This window comes from Halichoerus grypus, chromosome 3 (assembly GCF_964656455.1).
Source record: "Halichoerus grypus chromosome 3, mHalGry1.hap1.1, whole genome shotgun sequence".
In the NCBI taxonomy this organism is placed as follows: domain Eukaryota; kingdom Metazoa; phylum Chordata; class Mammalia; order Carnivora; family Phocidae; genus Halichoerus; species Halichoerus grypus.
In genome coordinates, this window is record NC_135714.1 from 80,940,928 (window position 1) to 80,966,389 (window position 25,462).

General features: G+C 37.6%; 2 protein-coding genes across 2 annotated transcripts in view; one reads left to right on the top strand and one right to left on the bottom strand.

The window, feature by feature from the left end:
* Nucleotides 1-25,462, top strand: part of C3H4orf17 (chromosome 3 C4orf17 homolog) — a 334,730-nt gene that overhangs the window by 60,049 nt on the left and 249,219 nt on the right. The gene's annotated exons all lie outside the window — the stretch shown is intronic.
* Nucleotides 1,515-24,931, bottom strand: ADH6 (alcohol dehydrogenase 6 (class V)). The gene is given in 12 exon segments (XM_036102678.2): nucleotides 1,515-1,539; nucleotides 2,200-2,338; nucleotides 14,821-14,916; nucleotides 14,919-14,952; nucleotides 16,186-16,446; nucleotides 17,567-17,783; nucleotides 17,885-17,945; nucleotides 17,948-17,971; nucleotides 21,665-21,808; nucleotides 23,244-23,343; nucleotides 24,480-24,572; nucleotides 24,821-24,931. Coding segments are annotated over 12 exon segments (1,305 nt in total).

The following is a 25,462-nucleotide window of genomic DNA, read 5'->3' on the forward strand; positions in this document are numbered from 1 at the left end:
TATCCTGTTGGAGAGAGAGACTGAGGATGTAGCCCACCTTCCTGACCAATCTTTTTTTTTTTTTTTTTAAGATTTTATTTATTTGAGAGAGAGAGAATGAGAGATAGAGAGCATGAGAGGGAAGAGGGTCAGAGGGAGAAGCAGACTCACCGCTGAGCAGGGAGCCCGATGTGGGACTCGATCCCGGGACTCCAGGATCATGACCTGAGCCGAAGGCAGTCGCTTAACCAACTGAGCCACCCAGGTGCCCGTTGCTGATCAATCTTAAATCATGAAGCTAGTGGGCTTAGGTTTTAAAAAAAAAAAAAAAGACATTTTATATCCTGGTCTCTCAAGGTCTACTGACATGCGGGGCTCCTGTCTGATTCAGTGGCTCCAGATCTAGGGAAGCCCGGGCTGGAGCAGAAGAGACTTGAACTAGGAAGGGAGCTCCTGTTGTGTGTATAGTGGGGAGAGGATTGGGAAAGAGACTCTATGTCTAGGAGATAGGGAAGGAAGTCCTATCCCAAGAGGAATGATAATCTTAATCCTGGATCTAGGAGAATTAAGAAGGGGTTTAGGCAGAGTGGTAGGCAGCCAGGGTGAAGGGATTGGATGCCACAAACTATTAGTGGATCTTGTCTTCCCCTCATCCACTTCTTGGAGGAAAGAATCTGTGGGACACATTAGTTAAAGCACTACACAATTACCCCCTTTCTGTGAAGAGTGAAATAAAAGCTAGTTTTGTTGTTTAATACCACAACTGCCTCCCAGGGAGTGTGGATCCTGATAAATAACAAGACTCTCCCCAGGCCCCCTTCCCCCCATTTTTTTCCTGCTGAATCCCTAGATGGCTTAGTTATAAAGCCAGGTAATATGAACTGCTGAGAGCTAAACTGTCCTGGCCAATTGAAGAAGAACTTGAAATTGCTTTGATAATCCAGGAGAGAAGAGGTAAGTACTATTGACATAAGCAATGGCTTGAGGCTGGCTTATATAAGAAGAAATACCACTAGAAGTTCCTCTCAGGGGAGTTATATTAAGAATGAAATACTTAATGTTCAATGGGGATTTATTTAAGTTGATGTAATGAAGACCCCCCCTCTTGCATCAGCTTGCTTCAGCCTGAATGTTTAATAAACTCATGAATGGTGAGTTTTGTTTCTTTGGTGTGAAATGGGCAGAGCTTCGTGGGGTGGGAGAGAAAATATGTAAGGAAACACGGGCCCAGAGGTAGAGATGAAAATGGGAGTATCTTGGGGTGACTTGTTTAAAGGGTCTGAAATTGGGTGATTCAGATCAAACTTAACTCTAAAAGGGAGGATGTTACTGGGTGACATTGGGTCACATAAGAACAATGTTGGTGAGGGTAGTGAGGGTAGGTAGAATCCAGATATGAGCATACTGCTGAGTGTCTCGGAGGCAAGAAAATAGAAACAGCATTATGTAGATAATTCTTCTAGACCACGAAAATGATACAGAACACAATTTAGTTGGTGAAATAAGCTGCAGATCTTGCATATATCACATTGTACTTAAGGTAGCAGGATACAGCGGATACTGAAAAAAAAAAAAGAGAAAAGTTGCAATGTTTCTAAAACAACATTTGTTTTGGATTTCAGTTTTTTTACTTTGTAGACAAGTAAGTTAGATTCCCCTTCCTCAGGTCAGGTAAAAATAGGCAGATTAAATCAGTTGTGAGATTTTTCAAAATGGCATGAAGCGCCAAGGGTAAAGAATATGTAAGCAGACTTACTCCCTTGTGGGGAATGCCAGTGTCCAATTTATGACTGGTGATTTATTTACACTGGTATCTGGTTTGTGGGCCAAAGATAGACATCAGAATTTGGAGTTCTTAAGATAATTTCCCCTTTGATATGAAACAAAAACAACAGTGGCCTCTTTATAAACTATGAACTTGAACTTCCTAAAATTTTATGAGCTAAACCTCATCAGTTAATGTGCCATGTAAAAAGAAGAAACCCGCCAGATTGTAAATTAAACGCTATTGGCAAGGGTAGGTGAACACTTAAGTATTTTCAGGCTTACATCTTTTATAAACTGGGAATAAAATAAGATATAGAGGGGAAAGAAATGTTTTACAAATTCCTGAAACCTTAAATTCCAGCCATTACTTCCTGTTTACTGCCTCCCCCAGCCCCCACACTCCTTTTTCTTGTTCCCAAACACTCAGACATAAAAATTATGTGAGCAACTTGCCATTTTCCGGTTTTCATTAATTCAATTGCTTCATTGATTTTATCCAGATTCAGAGTATGGATAATTAGTGGATCTAGATTAAACTTCTTTGCCATATAATCAGAAACCAGTTTAGAGGTGCTCTCTCTGCTTTTCCAGCTTGGAAATACACAGATAAACAACAGATTTTATATATGAGACTCACTGTACAAGAAAGGCCATATAAGGTAACTGCTGGAGGTGCTGGCTTTGAGGAAATCAAAGAATTTCCCATTAATTGTCTCAGTTATCCTGAGAGTGACTGTCCCAACCATATACCTTGTATAGAAGGCTTTTCTCTTTAAGGAGACCTCTGATACTACAGAGGAGAATTTACTCAAAGCAAGTAGAACATGGATCTCATCTTAGATGTTCTTGGTGTCAGGTTGTACTGTTTGGGGAGCTGTAAATCCATATCTAATGTATAACAAAGACCAAAGTCTAGGGAACTATGAAAGGAAGCAATTCAGAAGTTGTGTGTGTTTTGATCTGCAGCTTCCTGAAAAAGCCAGATATCTTAAGAGAAAAACTTTCATCATGGCAGTGATTCTAGTCACAGCTTTTAGAAAAAGAATTTGTACAAAGCAAGGTAAAAATGAGGTGTACTTTATGGAAGTAAGAATTACACAGGGAAAGGGGGTCAGCTAAGGTAACGTAAGCTTGGTGTTCTCTTTTCTCTATTCTCATGATTTTCAAGAAATACTATCCTTATATTTAGCATTTATACTATCCTTATATTTAGCATTGTGCTGAGTAACATGCCTGGTGGGTCATGACCCAGAATTTGATGGCCTGCTCGTTCCTGGAAAGGGTGAGTGTAGTGTAATTGTGCAGGGAAGCAGGGGTGTTATAAGCAGCTTATCCTGTGACAGGGTCTTGGCAGTTGCTTACTTTTCTTGGTTCCATCCTGGGCCGGGTTCTCTAACCTTCCTGCTTACTCTCAAAACTACCTAAAACTTTTTTTTCTGTTAAGTTGGCTTCCGTTATATGTAATCAGTTCTAACTACTGCTCTATGTCATGACACGAATGGCTAGTGTATTTTTCTATTTGTTTTTTATCTTTTTAAAAAGTTGAGATATAATTAACATATAACATATTAGTTTTGGGTGTATAACATAATGATTTGATGCCTGTATATACTGTGAAATGATCACTACTAAGCTAGTAAACATCCATCACCATACACAGTTACAAATTCTTTTTTTCTTGTGAAGACAACTTTGAAGATCTATTCTTAGTTATTATCTTTTGCTTGGTGATCTATAAAGCATTTTCATATATATATGAGAAATACTTCCAGTTGTTTTTTAAGAAAGGGTCCAGGACTATACACTAGGTGAGGCAGTGTTTCTCAATAATGGCATGGCATTTTGGATGGGGAAAGTTCTTCATTGTGTACATTGTAGGAAGTTTAGCCTCTTGGCCAACACTGTCACTCCCACTTTCTAAATTTTTTGAGGTAAAATTGACATATGATATTGGTTGCAGTTGTACAACAGTGATTTGACATTTGTATACGTTGTGAAATGGTTATCACAAGTCTAGTTACTATGTGCCACCTTACAAAGTTAATACACTATTATTGACTGTATTCCCCATGCTATGCAATATATCACCGTGACTTATTCATTTTATAACTGGGAGTTTGTACTTCCTAATCCCCTTTACCCATTTTGCACCCCCAACCTCCCTTCCCTCCAACAACCACAGATCTGTTCTCTGTATCTGTGAGTCTGGGTTTTGTTTTGTTTGTTTCATTTGTCATATGGTATTTGTTTTTTTCTCTCTGACTTATTTCACTTAGCAAAATAGCCACAAGGTCTATAAATGATAATGAAAATATCAAAATTTCATTCTTTTTTTTTTTTTTTTTTGGCTGAACAGCGTTTTATTGTATGTATATACCACATCTTTATGCATTCATCCACCGACAGAACCTTACGTTGTTTCCACATCTCAGCTATTGTAAATAATGCTGCAATGAATCTAAGTGTGTCTATATCTTTTTGTATTAGTGTTTTCATTGCTGGAATTGCTGCATCATATGGTAGGTCTATTTTAATTTCTGAGGAACCTCCATACCGTTCTCCACAGTGGCTGTACCAATTTACATTCCCACCAGCAGTGCCACAGGGTTCCCTTTCTTCCACATCCTTGTGAACACTTGTTACTTTTGTCTTTTTGACACTAGCCATTCTGACTGGTATGAGCTAGTATCTCATTGTGGTTTTGATTTGCATTTCTCTGATGATGAGTGATGTTGAGCATCTTTTCATGTGCCTGTTGGCCAGCTGTTTGTCTCCTTTGGAAAAAATGTGTATGTAGATCCTCTGCCCATTTTTTTGAATGGAATTGTTTGATTTTTTTGTTGTTGAGGTGTATAAGTTCTTTATATATTTTGATATTAACCCTTTATCAGATATATGATTTGCAAATATTTTCTCCTATTCAGTAGGTTGCCTTTTCATTTTGTTGATGGTTTCCTTTGCTGTGCAGATACTATTTAGTTTGATGTAGTCCCATGTGTTTATTTTTGCGTTTGTTTCTATTGTCTTTGGAGTCAGATCCAAAAAATAAAATAAAATAAAACAAAACACTATGATGTCAAGTGTCAAGGAGTTTACCGCCTATGTTTTCTTCTAGGAGTTTTGTGGTTTTGGGTCTTATATTCAAGTCTTTAATCCATTTTGAATTTTTTTTATATATGATATAAGATAATGGTCCAGTTTTATTTTTTACATGTAGCTGTCCAGTGTTTCCAACACCATTTATTGAAGACACTGTTCTTTCTCTATTGCATATTCTTGTCTCCTTTGTCCTAAATTAATTGACCATATGAGCATGGGTTTATTTTTTGGACACTCTGTTTTGTTCCATTGATCTATGTGTCTGTTTTTATGCCTATACCATACTTTTTCGATTACTATAGCTTTTTAATATAGCTTGAAATTAAGGAGTGTGATATTTCTGACTTTGTTCTTTCTTAAGATTGTTTTAGCTGGGGTGCCTGCGTGGCTCAGTCATTAAGCGTCTGCTTTTGGCTCAGGTCATGATCCTAGGGTACTGGGATCGAGCCCCGCATCGGGCTCCCTGCTCAGCGGGAAGCCTGCTTCTCCCTCTCCCACTCCCCCTGCTTGTGTTCTCTCTCTCGCTGTGTCTCTCTCTGTCAAATAAATAAAATCTTAAAAAAAAAAAAGATTGTTTTAGCTATTTGGGATCTTTTATGGTTTCATGCAAATTTTAGGATTATTTGTTCTGGTTCTGTGAAAAATACCATTGGAATTTTGATAATGATTGCATTGAATCTATAGATTGCTTTGGGTACTATGGACATTTTAATAATACTACTTTTTTCATCCATCAACATGGATTATCTTACCATTAATTTGTGTCTTCTTCAATTTATTTCATCAGTGTTTTATAGTTTTCAGTGTACAAATCTTTTACCTCTTTGGTTAAATTTACTGCTAGGTATTTTATTCTTTTTGATGTAATTGTAAATGTGATTGTTTCTTGATTTCTCTTTTTGATAGTTCATTATTAGTGTATGGAAACACAGATTTTTGTATGTTAATTTTGTATCCTGTAACTTTACTGAATTAATTATTAGTTCTAACAGTTTTTTGGTGGAATCCTTAGAATTTCCTGTATTTAGCATCATGTCATCTGCAGATAGTGACAGTTTAGCTTCTTCCTTTCCAATTTGGATTGCCAAATTGTGGCTAAGTCTTCCAATACTATATTAAATAAAAGTGGGGATAGTGGGCATCCTGGTCTTGTTCCTGATTTTAGAAGAATAACTTATAACTTTCCATTTTTGAATATGATAGTAGCTCTGGCTTTGTCATATTAGTCTTTATTATGTTGAGATACATTCCCTTTATATTTACTTTGTTGAGAGTTTTTCATCATGCATGGATATTGAATTTTGTAGAATGCTTTCTCTGCATCTATTGAAATGATTATGTAATTTTTATCCTTCATTTTGTTAATAGGGTGTATCATATCAGTTGATTTGCAGATATTGAACTATCCTTGCATTCCTGGAATAAATCCCACTTGATCATGTTGTGTGGTCCTTTTATTGTATCATTGTTTCAGTTTGCTAATATTTTGTAGAGGATTTTCACAGCTGTGGTCATTGGAGATATGGACTTGTAATTTTTTTGTGGTGTCCTGGCCTGGTTTTGGTATGAGAGTAATGCTGGCCTTGTAAAATGAGTTTGGAAGCTTTCTATTGTTTTCATTTTTTTTGAAAGAGTTTGAGAAGCTTAAGTATTAATTCTTCTTTAAATGTTAGAATTCACCAGTGAAGTTATCTGGTCCTGGACTTTTGTTTGTTGGGAGGTTAATTACTGATTCAGTCTCCTTTCTAGTAGTCATTCTATTCAGATTTTCTATTTTTTCATGATTCAGTTTTGGAAGATTGTAAATTTCTAGGAATTTATCCATTTCTTTTAGGTTGTCCAATTTGTGTATAATTGTTCATAGGAGTCTCTTGTGATTCTTTGTATTTCAGTGGTATCACTTCTCCTTTTTCATTTCTGATTTTAGTTATTTGGGCCCTACCTCTTTTTTCTTGGTGAGTTTAGTAAAGGTTTATCAGTTTTGTTTATCTTTTCAAAGAACCAGCTCTTAGTTTCATTGATTTTTTTTTCTTTTTTAAAAAAAGTTTATTTATTTATTTTAGAGAGAGAGCAGGAGCAGGGGCAGGGGCAGAAGGAGAGGGAGAGGGAGAATCTCAAGCAGACTCCCCACTGAGCATGGAGCCTGATGCTGCACTCGATCCCACGACCCTGAGATCATGACCTGAGCTGAAATCAAGAGTTGGATGCCCAACCGATTTTTCCTATATTTTTTGTCTCTATTTCATTTCTTTCCTTTCTTATCTTTATTATTTAACTCCTTTTACTAATTTTGGGCTCTGTTCTTCTTTTTTAGTTCCCTTCGATATAAAGTTAATTGTTTGAGTTTTTTTGTTTCTTGAAGTTGGTCTGTATTGCTATGAACTCTCCTCTTAGAATTTTTGCTGCATATTTTTTAGATTTTAGTATATTGTATTTCTGTTTTCATTTATCTCTAGGTATTTTTGATTTCTCCTTTGATTTCTAATATGACCCAATAATTGTTCAGTAACATACTGTTTCATCTTTACATTTTTGTAGTTTTTCCAGTTTTCTTTTTGTAATTGATTTCCAGTTTCATACCATTGTGGTTGGAAAAATGCTTGATATGATTTCAGTCTTCTTGAGTTGTCTTGTGGCCTAATGTACCATCTATCCTGGAGCATGTTCCACTTGTACTTGAGAAGAATGTGTATTTTGTTGATTTGGATGGAATGTTCTCTATCAACTCCATCGGGCTTAATGTGTTACTTAAGGCCAATGTTTCTTTATTGATTTTCTGTCTGGATAATCAATTGATGTAAGTGGGGTATTAACATCCCCTACTTATTATTGTATTGCTGTCAGTTCTCCCTTTAAGTTTGTCAATATTTGCTTTACATATTTTCTTGCTCCTATGTTAGGTGCATATATATTTATAAATGTTAATATCTCCTTCGTCGATTTACCACTTTATCATTATGTAGTGTCCTTCTTTGTCATTTGATACAGTCTTTGTTTTAAACTCTGTTTTATCTGCTATAAATATAGCTACACCAGCTTTCTTCTTATGCGTGGAATATCTTTTCTATCCCTTTACTTTCTTTTGTATGTTCTTACCTTTGAAGTGAGTCTCTTCTAGGTGGTACATATAGATTTATGTTTTTCTTTTTCTTTTATATCCCTTCAATCACTCCATGTCTTTTGATTGGAGAATTTAATCCATTTATATTTATTTATTTTATTTTATTTATTTATTTTTTAAAGATTTTATTTATTTATTTGACAGAAAGAGAGAGACAGTGAGAGAGGGAACACAAGCAGGAAGAGTGGGAGAGGGAGAAGGAGGCTTCCTGCTGAGCAGGGAGCCTAATGTGGGGCTCGATCCCAGGGCCCTGGGATCATGACCTGAGCCGAAGGCAGACGCTCAATGACTGAGCTACCCAGGTGCCCCTAATCCATTTATATTTAAAGTAGGGATGTACTTCATGCCATTTTAAAAATTGTTTTCTGACTGTTTTTGTATTTGCCCTCTGTTCTTCTCTTTCTCTCTCCCTGTGGTTGATGACTTTTTACAGTGTTATGTTTAGATTCCTTTCTCATTTTCTTTTGTGTATTATAAGTTTTTGCTTTTTGTTTACTGAGGTTCACATATATCATCCTATGTATATAATAGTCTAAGTTGATATCAACTTACATTTGAGCACATTCCAAACTACATTATTACTATCCCCCTCACATTTTATGTTTTTGATGTCACTTTTTACATCTTTTTATTTTATTCATCCCTTAACTAATTATTGTAGTTTTAGTTAATTTTACTCCTTTTCTCTTTTAACTTCCTTAGTAACTTTATAAGTGATTAATCTACTACCTGTACTATATATTTATTTTTTCCAGTGAGGTTTTTACTTATGTATGTTTTCTTGTTATCAATTAGTGCCATTTCATTTCAGCTTAAAGAAGTCCCTTTAATATTTCTTGCATGGCTGGTTTATTTTATTTATTTATTTTTATTAATTAGTGCCATTTCATTTCAACTTAAAGATGTCCCTTTAATATTACTTGCATGGCTGGTTTATTTTATTTATTTATTTTTATTTAAATTCAATTAGCCAACTTAAAGTACATCATTAGTTTCAGGTATAGTGTTCAATAATTTATCAGTTGTGTATAACACCTGGTGCTCATCACATTAACTGCCCTCCTTAATGCCCATCACCCAATTACCCATCCCTTCCCCACCTCCCCTCCAGCAACCCTCCCAGTTTGTTTCCTACAGTTAAGAGTCTCTCATGGTTTTTTTCCTTCTCTGATGACTTCCCATTCAGTTTTCCCTCCCTGTTTCTTACATTCCACATATGAGTGAAACCATATGATAATTGTCTTTCTCTGATTGACTTATTTCCCTCATCATAATACCCTCCAGTTCTATCCACGTCGATGTAAATGGTAAGTATTCATCCTTTCTGATGGCTGAGTAATATTCCATTATATTCTTTATCCATTCTTCTTTATCCATTCATCTGTCAATAGACATCTAGGCTCTTTCCATAGTTTGGCTATTGTGGACATTGCTGCTATGAACATTGGGGTGCATGTGCCCCTTTGGATTACTACATTAGTATCGCTGGGGTAAATACCTAGTAGTGCAATTGCTGGGTCATAGGGGAGCTCTATTTTTAACTTCTTGAGGAATCTCCACACTGTTTTCTTGAGTGGCTGTACCAGCTTGCATTCCCACCAACAGTATAGGAGGGTTCCCCTTTCTCTGCTTCCTTGCCAACATCTGTTGTTTCCTGTCTTGTTAATTTTAGCCATTTTGACTGGTATGAGGTGGTTTCTCATTGTGGTTTTATATTTCCCTGATGCCTAGTGATGTTGAGCACTTTTTCAGGTGTCTGTTGGCCATTTGTATGTCTTCTTTGGAGAAGTGTCTGTTCATGTCTTCTGCCCTTTTCTTGACTGGATTATTTGTTTTTTGGGTGTTGAGTTTGATAAGTTCATTATAAATCTTGGATACTAGCCCTTTATCTGATATGTCATTTGCAAATATCTTCTCCCATTCTGTAGGTTACCTTTTAGTTTTGTTGACTGTTTCCTTGGCTGTTCAGAAGCTTTTTATCTTGATGAAGTCCCAATAGTTAATTTTTGCTTTTGTTTCCCTTGCCTTTGGAGATGTGTCTAGGAAGAAATTGCTGTGGCTGAGGTCAAAGAGGTTGCTGCCTGTGTTTTCCTCTAGGATTTTGATGAATTCCTGTCTCACAATAAGGTCTTTTATCCATTTTGAGTTTATCTTTGTGTACTGTATAAGAAAATGGTCTTCTACATGTGGCTCCAATTTCCTCAGCACCATTTATTGAAGAGACTATCCTTTTTTCATTGGATATTCTTTCCTGCTTTGTCGAAGATTAGTTGACCATAGAGTTGAAGGTCCATTTCTGGGGTCTCTATTCTGTTCCATTGATCTATGTGTCTGTTTTTGTGCCAGTACCATACTGTCTTGTTGATGACAGCTTTTTGTAATAGGGCCTAAAGTCCGAAATGTGATGCCACCAGCTTTGGTTTTCTTTTTCAACATTCCTCTGGTATTTGGGGTCTTTTCTGGTTCCATACAAATTTTAGGCTGGTTTGTTCCAGCTCTGAAAAATGTTGATGGTATTTTGATAGGATTGCATTGAATGTATAGATTGCTGTAGGTAGCATAGACATTTTAATGTTTATTCTTCCAATCCATGAGCATGGAATGTTTTTCCATTTCTTTGTGTCTTCCTCAATTTCTTTCATAAGTGTTCTGTAGTTTTTGGAGTACAGATCCTTTACCTCTTTGGTTAGGTTTATTCCTAGGTATCTTATGGTTTTCGGTGTATTGTAAATGGGATCGATTCCTTAATTTCTCTTTCTTCTGTCTTATTGTTAATGTATAGAAATGCAACAGCATGGCTGGTTTAATAGTGATGAGCTCCTTTAGCTTTTGCTTGTCTGGAAAACTCTTTCTCCATTCTTCACATCTAAATGATATCCTTGCCATGTAGAGTATTCTTGGCTGGAAGCTTTTTCCTTTCAGTACTTTGAATAAGTCATGCTACACCCTTCTGGTTTGCAAGTTTTTGCTGAGAAATCTGCTAATAGACTTACGGGGTTTTTCTCATATATAACAATTTGTTTTTCTCTTGCTGCTTTTAAGTTTCTCTCTTTAACTTTTGACATTTTAATTATAATGTGTCTTAGTGTGGATTTCTCTGAGTTAATCTTATTTAGAATTCTCTGGGCTTCTGGGATCTGGATATCTGTCTCTTTCCCTAGGTTGGAGAAATTTTCAACCATTATTTCTTCAAATAAATTTTCTGCCCTTTCTTTCTCCATATTCTGGGCCCTTATAATGTAAATGTTATCCTAGAGGTCCCTTAAGTTACCTATATTTTGCAAAATTTCCCTTTTCTTTTTGCTGCTCTGTCTGGATGACTTACATTGCTTTATCTTTCAGCTCACTGATCCATTCTTCTAACTCATCCTGTCTGCTGTTGAACCCCTGTAGTTTGTTTTTCAATTCAGTTATTGTATTCTTAAGCTCTGTTTGGTACTTATGTGACTTCTGTTTGGTATTTAGGTTTCTTATTTTTTTGTTGAAGTTCTCATTGCATTTACCCATTCTTCTTTTGAGTTTGGTGATCATCTTCTTGACCATTTCTTTGATTCTTCATTAGGTAGATTACCTATCCTTATTAGGGTCTTTTTCTGAGGTTTGGTCTTGCTCTTTTGTTTGGAACATATTTCTGTGTTCTCCTTTTTCTTGACTCTCTGTGTTCCTGTATATTAGGTGAAACAGCTGCCTCTCTCATTGTTGAAGGAATGGCCTTGTTTAGGTGATGATCCTTCTTGTTCAACCTTTCCCTAGCTCTTTTTTATTTCTCAAACCATTGTGGTTGTCTAAACTACTTGACTTATTCTTTTTTTTTTTTTTTTGATAGTCCAAGTTATTTATAGAACAATTTCAAACGGAATTAAATGCAAAATATACACAGTTCATTTATTCTTGATGTGCCCCCGTTGTTGAGGGTGTACCAAGCCGGTCAGTGACCCAACAGGAGGAATTTCATTAGCACTAATTTCAGGCTGATTGGAAGCCAGACTCTCAGGCAACACCTTTTAAAGTATGCAAATATCTATAGATGAGTGGAGCTGCAATTATAATCTCTGTGGCCTCCAGCCCAAGAGGTCCAGAGGTGTACTGTAGGTGACATTTGCAAGAATCAGGGCTTTAGATGAGTGTATAAGCTCCTTTCTGGGAAATCTTTTTGAGCTGTATCAATGCCAGGGAGGTACAGAAGGATGATATCTTCCTGCTTATATTTCCTGAGAGTGCCTCCTTAGCCTCTAGATGTAAGAGAAACCTGAAGCCTATCCCTCAGGCTAGAGTACCAGGTTAAATAAATAGGCTTTTTTCACAGGAGGACTGGGGTTGTGTTTCAGTCTATTGTCTGTGCAGTGCCCTAGGGGTGGTAGTTTGCCAAGAACTGTATTTCTGATTGTTACATTTTTGTAGAGCTCTGGAATGCTATCCTTCTTGTCCACAAAGACTAGGTGATCAAGGAGAATCCCTTGTTTTTGATTGTTTGTGCTTACTGGTTATAGCCAGGTGGAGTGTAAGGGGCGGGGCATGCTCACTGGTTTCAGAAAAGCAGTGGGAAAATGTCTTGACTCCATGTATCTGTGGGCCTCAGCAGTGCCAGCAGGAGAGTGCCTTGTCTTTCTGCATGCAGCCTTTAGGCTGGAAGCAGGAAAATGCTGGACTGCTTGTGCTTGCCAGCCTCAGTCAGGGGCAGGGGAGTGTCGTAACCGCCCATGCTCACAGACTTTAGCTGGGTACCAGGAGAACTCCATTCATGATTTCCTGCCCCAGCGCAGGAACAGGGAAGCACTACAATCACTTGTGCCCTCTGGCCTCAGTAAGTGCCATGAGAGTGTGTCATATCCAAGCTTGCTCACCTATGCTAGGAGTTTTGTGGAGAGTACAACAATGGCATCGGCCAGTGCCTCCATCACTGGGAAGCTTCTCAACTGGCCCCTGCCCTTCCTGCTGATGAGCCCAGATTAGCAAATGAATCTCCCTCATATATAGTTTAGGCACTTTTCAAACTGTTGATTTTTCACTGGGTCTTGGGGTGAGCAAGATCATACATGAGCCTTCTAAGGAGGGAATCTCAGTTCCCTATAGCACTTAGTGCCCCCCCACCTAATGTCAGCCCTGGTTGGTTTTCCAAGCCAGACATTCTGGGGGCTTATCTCATCCTTGTGCAAATCCCAGGGGCCAGGGTGCCTACTGTGGGGCACCAACCCTTTGTTCTTCAGGGACATGCGCCTGTCTGCTGAGATCCATCCTTATTGTGTATCACTGCACCAGGGGTGGGGTTTTGCAAGACCATGTCTCTGCCTCTTCTCCCCATTGCAATATGATCCTTTTATCCTTTGTTGTATAGAGCATTTCATCTAGTTTTCAGTTTTTAGATCTTTTTCAGAGGGAAGTGATGCGTGTGTGGCTGTAGATTTGGTGTGTCTGTGGGAGGAGATGAGTTTAGGATCTCCCTATACTGCCATCTTGTATCCTGCCTTTCTTAAATATTGTCATTATTTGAAAACTATTGACCCAGAGGATTATACTGTCTGTGGAAGGTAGGATTCATATAATAATTGTTATATGAATGCTTAAGTGGCCAGTGAAATAGTTTATGAGAATTATTTAAAATATTTGTGATCTTATTTTGCAAGAGTTAGCTGAGTATGTGTGTTTGGAATCAATAATTATCATGTATAATAGAGGGGAAAAGCGGTGGTTGTATCCAATTATCCCAAATGGAAGAACTGAAAATTATAAACTGGATTATTTATGTATTTGTTTTTGCTGGCCCTGCCATTTATCTACTCTTCATAAATGAATTGGGTAAGACTCCTAGTGTCTGTAACAATACACTGCTCTGCTATAGCTAATTTGGAGACCACAGATAGCTCACTAGTCAAATAATTCATATAGTTCCTAATCCTTATCTCTTTTGCCCCAAAATTCAGGTTGTTCAAAATCTCTGGATAAATACATTTCTTCTTAAATAGTAGATTACTTACTTATGAGCCCAGAATCCTAAGCAGATTTATTTAGTTTTCTAGTTTCTTAACTTTCTCAATAAACCACTCTTCTAAAGCCTATTAAAATGAAAGTTCTAAGACAGGTTTAAAAAATGGAAAATCAGGGGCGCCTGGGTGGCTCAGTCGTTAAGCGTCTGCCTTCGGCTCAGGTCATGATCCCAGGGTCCTGGGATCGAGCCCCGCATCGGGCTCCCTGCTCAGTGGAAAGCCTGCTTCTCCCTCTCCCACTCCCCCTGCTTGTGTTCTCTCTCTCACTGTGTCTCTCTCTGTCAGATAAATAAATAAAATCTTTAAAAAAAAAAAAATAAATAAAAAATAAAAAATGGAAAATCAAAGGATTCTATGAAAAAAATTTTTTCTGGAAATAATTCTCATTTGCTTTTTATCAGTAGTATTTCTTTTCACTCACGAATCCATTATGTTTCATATCTTTGAGTTGATACAATGAAAACTCAGTTGTCTCAGACAAGACTTAACATTAGTTGAACAGTGATTCAGTATATTCTTCAAAGAATCCACTTGGCAGATATATAACTCAATTGAAGTATAGTTATTGATAACAGTATTGCCTTTTCTTTTCAACTTATAATTTGCATTAAACTTTGGACACCTGTTTCTTTACGAATCAATAAAAAGCTTACCAAGAAGTAACTGTAAATTTAAATAAAATAAAATTTAAAAATAAGTAACTGTATACATCTAATATCCATCTCCTTATCTTGGATATTTATGTGTTGAAACAAAAACTGTAATCTAAAGTTCTTGTTTGATGTTCCTTCTTAAGCATTTATGACACATTTCTCTATTTACCACCTCTAAAACCTCATGCATTTCCACTTTTCCCTGCTTCATCCATACCTCCAAAAACAGTTCCCTTCAAAGAACGTCCTGAGAGGAACAACAAGCCACTGATGTTGAGTTGGACACCTGCCAAGAGCCCAACAATCACACAGACCCATGGCTCTCATTGCAGGAGGCCAGGGCAGCTTGCTGTTGGAAAGCAATGCAAGACAATGCAAGGGTTAAAAGATGTCCTTAAGCGTTGGACCTAATCTCAGATTAGCTGCTAAATGGTCTGTGATCTTTTCTGATGCTCCCTGACCTCATTTGAAAATAACATTTATCTTACAAGGATTAGCTGAAACATAAATAAGACATTGCATGCTGCCTAGTATAATACCTGGCACTTTAGGACTCGATAAATGGAAATTAAAAAAATGAAAATACTAAACACACCCATGGTGGTAATAACAACAACAACAATAGTATTAATTTTTATGAGAGCCATTACTGACATGGATGTGGTTTGTTAGGATTGACTTTTTCTTTTAGACATCGAGGAGTACAGCTTTGTAGTTGTATAACATCTTGTATTAACAGAAGTTTTATAAACAGACATGTTCCCATTAGTTATTTTCAAAGGCTACTTCTCAGACAAGACTGTCTGTGGGAAAGATTGTGAGAAAGGTTTGGTTATACCATTTTACACACGAGGGAGTTCATGTTGTAGGGAGAATGAAAACATTTTGTAAGCTGAGGAAAGCACTCAGGTTAAAAGAGACAGTTACTGGGTTTTCATACAGCTAACTAGAGATAGAGCCATGCAATCCAATAGTACATTATTTCTACAAATCCCCAAAGAAAGCAAGTCTCAGATTGTGAAATAACTCCCTCTCCATTTATATTCTTATATAAACCATGTTCAGCTGGAAAAACAACTACTGCTTGCTTCATTTTTGAAGTTAATCCATCTAATCAAATTGGTTAATATTTTCTTTGGAAGCTTACTTAGGTCTACTGTGAAAGATTGCTCAAAGTGCAAAGCTCATTCCTTTATAGGTTATTGATCAAATACTATCCTTATCTTGCTTAAATCTTTTGGCTTGGAATTTATAGTTACCAGGTTGTTGCTTATGAAATAAGTCAGTGAGAATTCTTTACAAAGCTTTTCTGTACTGTCTGTTGGAGGTTGTCTTCTTATTTGAAGGAATGGCATGATGGAACAGTGGGAGAAGAAATCTCAGTATGGGAGTTCAGTGTTTGGAATGGTGAATAGATTTGTAGGAGTGGACAGAGGATACTAGCTGGGATGTCATGGGGCACAAGGAAGATTAAATCATTTAGAGGAAAAGTGGAGGGAATTTTAGAATTTTCATCCAATTAAAATCTAAGCTTATGACTGACAGAAGCATTGGTTATTTTCCCTCTGGAAAAATCACATACCACAGTTTCTGGATTTCCGATGGCCTCAAAGCAAAATTCCACACCAGTACCTGTCATATCAAATAAAACTTCTTGGATGGGTTTCTTGAAGTCCTGTGGGTTGATGCACTCAGTGGCACCGACTTCTTTGGCCTTCTCAAATTTGTCTTTGTTGATGTCCACCCCAATGATCCTGGCCTCTCCCGCTGCTTTACAGCCTATGATCACAGACAGGCCGACCCCTCCAAGGCCAAACACCGCACAGGTGGAGCCTGGGGTCACCTGAGCACATGAAGGCAGAAAACAAAAGCAAAGGGAAACATGTGCCTTTACTCAGTTGGAAAGACCCAAGTCTGTATATACTTTCTATGAGATATAAGCAAAGGACATTTTCAGATAAAACTCATTGTAACTAGAGAGTTTTGGTTTCTGAGGGTATTTCTAGATGTGGAATACTTTTTGCTAGAGGAGCAAAAAACTACCTGTAAATACAGTTTTAATTTCTGGGAATTAACATTAGTAGAAGCAGTTTAATGAAATTTCATCGAATCTTAAGACTTATTACCATAGTATTTATTTGATTCCAGTTATTTTTGAGTTTTTAAAAACCATCCTCATCTTCCTGCAGCCCTTACTTTCTCTTTTCCTTTGGAAAACTTTGCATCACTTACAAGGTCAATGCCTTATGAAGGCAAAGTCTTATTTTTTGGGGGGGGTTCCAAAATGAGACTAATTCAGATTGAACCCCTTCTGTCCTATTTCTCTATATAGGATTGGGATTAACGGACTTTGGGGGAAAACAAAGTACTGCAATTCAATAGATATTTAAAGAAGGTAGCTGGAGGATGTCTCAGAAACAATAGTTTAACAGTAACCCACTCAATCAGAGTGGGATTACCTGACCAATTGGTCTTATATAGCAACATCTCCTCCATCACCTGGTCTTTTTTACTATCCTTTTATTTTTATGAACACTTGATTATCACCTGATACATTATACAACAGAATAGCAGCTCGGTGAGTTTTGTTAGCTGCTGTCAGCCCCTGGAGCAGTGAATGGCTCCATAAATGTTTGTTGAATAAAAAAAAGAAAATGAACTGGCATGTGGAAGAACACAGTGATTTTGCCAACTGTGTTATGTTTAACTTCCAGGAATTCCTGATATCTCCAGTTGTGACTGGCATCCAGACTTGATTTGCTACTTACTACTGACCAAAAGGGAATGGGAAAGATATTGAAGGGGAGCATGGGATGACTAGACAGTAAAGAACTCAGGGTTGTTTAGAGGCAGGTTTGTGATTCTTCCTGAGGTGGTATGATCAGACATGCCCAGATGCATGAGGATTTTCATCTCCATCGACCCAAGATTTCCATTCATACTGGGTATTAAATGCTCCTCACCTTGGCAGTATGGATTGCAGCACCATACCCAGTGGACAAACCACAGCTAACTAGGCATACTTTCTCCAGAAGTGCAACTGCATCAGTCTTGGAAACCGAGATTTCTTTTATCACTGTGTATTCAGAGAAGGTGCTTGTATTTGCAAAGTGATACACTGGTTTTCCCTTGAAGGTAAACCTACTGGTACCATCAGACATCAGGCTAGATTCCGATTGTCATAGACAAAAAACCCCCCAATTTTTATTTCGAATTAGAAAGCTTAGATTCCTTCTAAGGAAATTGAATGTTTCAAAAAGAAAATATTAGTAAAACCTTACTTGATTTGTATACAAAGATTGTCCCCAGGATTAAGGCAAGAGGCACATTCTCCACATGCAGTAGAAAGAGTGTGATAACTTTATCTCCTAAAGAGCAAAAGTGTTTATTAGGTTATTATTTTTCAAAGTAAAGAGATAGCTGGCTTTCAGGACTTCAACAAGACACCCAAGAAAATATGACAACTGAGAATTATTTCCACATTTAATGGTGCTTGATTTTGTGGAAAATATCAACTACTTATGAAAAGTGAGGATGTCTTCAGCATCTGTGTCTAGCCCTGGGCTCAGCAACTGAATCTCAAGGAGCTTGCCTTCCTGTAAATTCCTCTTGAAGCCAAATGATTTTGTTATATAGCCATTGAGCCAAGTCGCATTTTATATTTCCTACACAACTTCTGCTGTGAGGGATTAGATGTAAAATAGTATGGATACCACATGCTCATAGAATAAGCTTCTTTATCAGGCAGCAAAGAGTGTCTGTTTGCTCTCCTCTGTGTTTTATATCAATCCTTTCTTCTTGGCGATGAGACCAAAGGCAGGCAGGTTTCTCTAGTAATGTGCAAAGTATAAGAAAAAGATTAGAATAACTTGCTTGTGATGGACTTACTGACTGACCCATTGTCTATTATTGTAGAGAAATTTGTTTCATGTTTTTTTTTTTAAAGATTTTATTTATTCTCTCTCAGAGAGAGAGAGAACCTGCATAAGCGGGGGTGGAGGGGTGGCAGGCAAAGGGAGAGGGAGAAGCAGACTCCCCGCTGAGCAGAGAGCCCCGATGTGGGGCTCGATCCCAGGACTGATCCCAGGATCCTGGGATCATGACCTGAGCCGAAGGCAGACGCTTAACCGACTGAGCCACCCAGGCGCCCCTGTTTCATGTTTTTAGTTAAAAACCCTTATAGGATTTGGGATTTTTAAATTTACTTTTAGTTTTTAAAAAGTACACATACATATGGTAAAACATTTAAACTTACGCAAAATTGTAGTTTACATTCTTATCAGTGGTATCTTTCAGAGATATAACCCATTTCAAAATATAAAGGCTAAGATAGTGTTTACTTTCTTTGTAGGTCTTACTTTTTTACTTAACAATAGATCTTGGAGATTTCTCATTTTAGTGATTTTTGTTTAATAGTTTTGTTTAATAGTTGCCCCCGCCCCGCAGTCATGAAAAATAACAATGGAATGAATTTTTTGTGCACACGTGAGCTGTGGTAGGCAGAATTTTAAAAATGTGCCCCCTGCCAAGATGTCCCATTCTAATCCCTAGAAACTGAATGTGTTACCATGCCAGTGAATATGTTACAGGGAAAAGGGGGATTTGCAGTTGTAATTAAGTTTATTGACCATTTGACATGAAAGTAGGGAGATTATTCTGGATTATTTAGGTGGAACAAAGTAATCACATAAGCCCTTGAAAGGAGACAAGAGGAGAATCAGCAGAAGAAGACAAAGTGGTTGCAAGCATGAGAAGGATTTGATATGCCAGTGCTGCCTTGAGACTGAAGGTGGGCAAAAGGGCCACCTGAGAAGGAATGTGAGCAAGCTTCAAGCAGCTGACGGCGGCCCTAACTGACAGCTGGTCGGCTGAGGTTGAGGACCTCATTGTACAACCTCAAGGAATTGGATACTGGCAACAACTTGAATGAGCTTGGAAGTGGATTTTTCTCCAGAATCTCCAGATGAGAACCCAGCTGATCAACACCTTGATTTCAGCCTTGTGAAACCGTAAGCAGAGAACTCCGTCAACCACACCCAGACTTTGGACCCACAGAAACTGTGAGATAATAAAGTTGTTCTGCTTTAAGCTGCTACATTTGTGGTGATTTTTTTTTTTTATATCAGCAATAGAAAGCTAATACATGAGTATAGATCTATGGAATAACTTTCTAGAATTGGGAGTATTGGATCCAAAATGTATGCATTTAAATGATGTTATATATTGCCAAATTCAGAGTTGTACAACTTTACTTTCCATATAATAAGGTTTGAGGTAGCTATTTGCCTGTACTCTGTCAGCCCTATATGTTATCAAACTTTTAAATCTTTGCTTTTCTGTTAGATAAACAGTGTTTTCCCATTGTATTTTATTTTAAAACATTTTTTATTTAAATTCAATTAATTAACATGTAATGTATTATTGGTTTCAGAGGTACAGGCCTGTGATTCATCAGTCTTATATAATACCCAGTGCCCATTGTATTTTATAAATTTTTATACAGTATGTTTGAGGTTAGGCATCTTTTCACGTGTATATATTTTCTCCAAAGGAAATGTGTATTTCCTTTGACCATTTTTCTACTGGGCTGTTTTTATCAAATTGCTTTCAAAGAATTCTTCATATATTAGGGGAGTTTACCCATTGTCATATTTGTTGTTGATTTGGGGGGTATTTTTTATAAACAAAATTTTAAAAACTTTTTATGGTGTTAACTTAATCTGTGTATTATTTCATATCTTCCAGATTTTTGTGTTGATTAAAATTTCCTTCCTTTCCCTGAGGTAATACAATGTTCTCTCATGGTATTTTTTTCTTTTTTTTAAAGACTCCATTTATTTATTTGAGAGAGAGAGCACAGAGGGAGAGGGAGAGGAAGGAGAAGCAGGCTCCCCGCTGAGCAGAGAGCCCGGACCGGGGTTGGGGGGGTTGGGGGGGTGGAGGGCAGGGCTCGATCCCAGGACCCTGGGATCATGACCTGAGCCGAAGGCAGACGCCTAACGACTGAGGCACCCAGGCGCCCAAATTTCTCTATGTATTTGATCTAGTTCTGGACTCCTTCCCTATTTGGTTCCACTAGTATGTTCAGCTGTTTATTATATGCTTCATTTTAATAATTTTCAACAGTTTTCCTCAGTTTCCTTTTTTATAAATTTTTGCCTCATTTGTACTTTCTTTCAGGTTCAGTTTTAGTGCATTCTATTCCTTGTTTTTATTAATATCAAAATAGGAATGCAAAGATACATTTAGTATTTTTGTGTAACTTATAAATAACTATCCCTCCTTTCCTAAGAAATGGGCAGCTTTTTACCTTTTGTTTCATTTGATCTTAACATTTAAGAGATGCTTTTTTTTTGGTATTATTTATTTATTTATTTTTATTATGTTATGTTAATCACCATACATTATATCATTAGTTTTTGATGTAGTGTTCCATGATTCATTGTTTGCGTATAACACCCAGTGCCCCATGCAGTATGTGCCCTCTTTAAATACCCATCACCAGGCTAACCCATCCCCCCACCCCCTCCCCTCTAGAACCCTCAGTTTGTTTTTCAGAGTCCATAGTCTCTCATGGTTCGTCTTCCCCTCCGATTTCCTCCCCTTCATTCTTCCCCTCCTGCTATCTAGTTCTTCTTCTTCTTTTTCTTTCTTTCTTTTTTTTAACATATAGTGTAGTATTTGTTTCAGAGGTACAGGTCTGTGATTCAACAGTCTTGCACAATTCACAGCACTCACCATAGCACATACCCTCCCCAATGTCTATCACCCAGCCACCCCATCCTCCCACCCCCCACCACTCCAGCAACTCTCAGTTTGTTTCCTGAGATTAAGAATTCGTCATATCAGTGAGGTCATATGATACATGTCTTTCTCTGATTGACTTATTTCACTCAGCACAATACCCTCCAGTTCCATCCACATCGTTGCAAATGGCAAGATTTCATTCTTTTTGATGGCTGCATAATATTCCATTGTGTGTGTATATATATACATACCACATCTTCCTGATGTGGATTCCAAGTTGCTGCAATTTCCTAGCTCCAGGTGCTAATTCATACCTGTTTTCAATGTGCTCACTCCTTCTCCCACACTCTCAACTATTCCAGCTGCTTCATGGCCCATAATGATAGGATAATGGTAGTGATAGGTTTTATTCTCCAACGTTTTCATCTCTGAACCACAGAGCCCCATGGCCACAATTTGTATGGAAGGCAAAGAGTAACATGGTTTTCTCTGTCTTAAATAAAGGTGTTTCAGAACTGTTAATCCTTTTTATGTTTTTTTATTTAAATTCAATTAATTAACATAATGTATTATTTGTTTCAGGGGTACAGGTCTGTGATTCATCAATCTTATATAATACCCAGTGCTCATTACAACACATATCCTTCCCAATGTCCATCACCCAGTTACCCCATCCTCCCACTCCCCCTCCCCTCCAAATCAAAATCAGGGAAATAAAAATCAAAACCACAATGAGATACTACCTCGCACCAGTCAGAATGGCTAAAATGAACAAGCCAGGAAACGACAGATGTTGGCGAGGATGTGGAAAAAGGGGAACTCTCTTACACTATTGGTGGGAATGCAGGCTGGTGCAGCCACTCTGGAAAATGGAATGGAGGTTCCTCAAGAAGTTGAAAATAGAGCTACCCTATGACCCAGCAATTGCACTACTGGGTATTTACCCCAAAGATAGAAATGTAGTGATCCGAAGGGGCACGTGCACCCCAATGTTTATAGCAGCAATGTCCACAATAACCAAACTATGGAAAGAGCCTGGATGTCCATTGACAGATGTATGGATAAAGAAGATGTGGTATATATATATACACAATGGAATATTATGCAGCCATCAAAAAATGAAATCTTGCCATTTGCAATGACGTGGATGGAACTAGAGGGTATTACACTAAGTGAAATAAGTCAGTCAGAGAGACAATTATTATATGATCTCACTGATATGTGGAATTTAAGAAACAGGGCAGAGCATCATAGGGGAAGAGAGGAATTGTTAATCTTTTAAAACTTTTTACGAGTTTGATACACTGCATTAATATTAATGCATTTATTTCTTAACTTTAATTGTAGACAGGGACCAATAATAATTTGTTTAAAGCAATTCAGTGGTTTTCATTAGCTAATTTCAGAATCAAAATGATGATTTAAGACTTACATGGGTTCAGAAAAGACAGCTGTAAAACTGTAGTGTGCATCAGAGGTCTCGTCCTTCACTGAAGCTTGTGGGTAAGAGTGTGGAGAAGAAAGACCAATTATAGAAATGAAAGAATTGGAGCACAGAAAAGCAAGGGATGTCTCCTATTATAATTGAAGCCTTAATTTATTTCACAGGGGGGCTTTATAGTTGTATTAGTCATAAAATATTGTTTATGGGTAGAAACTTCTTTTAATTAGTAATTAGTGTTACAGTTGTAAATAAGTATCCTTTGGGCATATAGCCTATGCTATATCTCCTTAATCTTTTGTCTGGCTGGATTAAAAGACTGATGGAAATGAAAAAGAAATAGCAGAGTATGTAATTTTCTTTCTGAGTTGAGCATTGTGAAAAGTATGTATAACTTACAGTGAACAGCTTTGATTTTTGGTCTGGAAATATGAATTTTTTTTTTTTTATCTTTATGCGAACTTCCTTTGCCTTTGGTGGGGCCACTTCTATCTCCTCGATGGAAAATTGTACACCAGGCTTCCAGAGTATGGCTGCTCTGCACCTAATAACCTGGGAAATAGAATATGGGGGCAGAAAGGGAAACTCCTTAGGCCGAGGAGATGGAAAATTCCTATATTAATGATTATTAGAAGGTTTAGTTCAGTTCTACACTCAAGCCAAAAAAAAAAAAAAAATCATTGCTTAAATATATGCTGTATGTAGCTTCTAAATACCAATTCAACTTTTCTTGTGGTATCAGTTTCTATATTCAAGTTATTTTTACAATACTAACTATAATTATATAATGCTATACAACAAGGGGGTAGAGGTCATATTTTTGATATTATCATGAATGCAGTTGTCCGTGGCTGTTTCAGCATGAGGATGGCATTTGCATTGTGGAAGTTGTATGTGATCCTAGGTATGGGAGATAATCAGTTTTAGGGTAGAGGGCTAAGTTATGGAGCAGGGGATAGAGACTATTTTGCGGTAATTCATCAAAGGGTGGGGGTCACTGGCAGACTAAGGTTAGAAAAGTTGTTGGTGGCAAGGTAGTATTTAGGGGTTCTCATTTCAGCCCACCCCTGTACTTACTATAAATCCTCTTCCTATGTTGTCTTACCTTTCTTTTTATAGATTGAACCACTACCTTTTTGGAGATGACTGTCACAATCTGTATCTATGGATAAACTTGTCCCTAAGCTTTAGACTTACTTATTCATCTCCTATTTGAATGTCCTATAGATACCTCACACTCAACATGTAAACATGAACACATTAGGGATGCCTGGGTGGCTCACTTGGTTGAGCGTCCGACTCTTGATTTCAGCTCAGGTCATGATCCCAGGGTCCTGGGATCGAGCCCCGCATTGGGCTCCCTGCTCTGCAGGAAGCCTGCTTCTCCCACTCCCATCCCTCCTGTTTGTGTTCCCTCTCTCGCTGTGTCTCTCTCTCTGTCAAATAAATAAATAAAATCTTAAAAAAAAATAAAATAAAATGAGGATGTTAGTATTTAACTTGTAAAATGATGTTAAGACTAAATGGGATAGAGTATGTAAATATCTTGACACCATGCAAGGCACATAATATGTGCTCAAAAATACTAGTTAAAAACTATAGTAATTTCATGTCTTCATAAAGTTAATTTAATGTATACTCCTATATTGACAGGCAGCTTCCTCTTACTGCGCCCTAAGACCACATACCATAGTACCAGTGATTCCAGTGGCCTCAGAGGCAAAGTATACACCAAAGCCTGTCATTTCCACCACCACCTGCTGGATGGGCTTCTTGAGGTTCTAAGGGTTGAGACAATCAGTGACCCCTAATGGTCTTTCCCAGGGAAATTTCCCCTCATTGATGTCCACCCTTGCGTGGATGACAATGGCTGAGCCAATTCCTCTAAGTCCAAAGATAGTGCAGATGGGACTAAGGGTGACCTTCAAATTCAGAAGATAAACCTCTATTAGTTAAGAAGCACTCTGACAGTATTGCTCCCAGAATGTAGTTGGAGTCATTGAAAAACAACACAAAAGTACATTTGAACCTTTGCAGTGTTAAACATAGCTCCAAAGCCTTTAGGCACCTCACTGCTTATGATACAGCCTTTATTCATGGGAACAGTAGCATCAATTTTCCCCACTGCAATTTCACGCATGACTGTATATTCAGTGAATGTGCTAGTACCATAAAGATGATAAATCTTCCTTCCTCTGCAAGTAAATCTGCTGGTTCCATCTAACATTAATCCAGTGGGAGAAAAACTGCTGTTTCACAGATATGTAAAGTGATAAGCAGAGAAATAAAAGATTTTAGCTCCTGGTCAATACCTGTACCAATGAAAGCAAATTGGGTGAAAAGAGGTCAGAGAAATCAGAACTAACTTTTTCTTCAAGCATAAATTGCCCTTATGGAGCAACCTGGAGCCTCATTCTCTGTACTCTGGAAGAAGGAACATTAAGACTTTATCTTCTAAGAAAAGAAGAACAAGAAAGTGATTACTGGGTTGGGGGAGGCATTGAATGCCATAAACACTGTATTTATTGATAGGAAATTATTATTATTTTTTAAGATTTTATTTATTTATTTGACAGAGAGAGCAAGAGAGGGAACACAAGCAGGGGGAAGTGGGAGAGGGAGAAGCAGGCTTCCCTCGGAGCAGGGAGCCCGATGTGGGGCTCGATCCCAG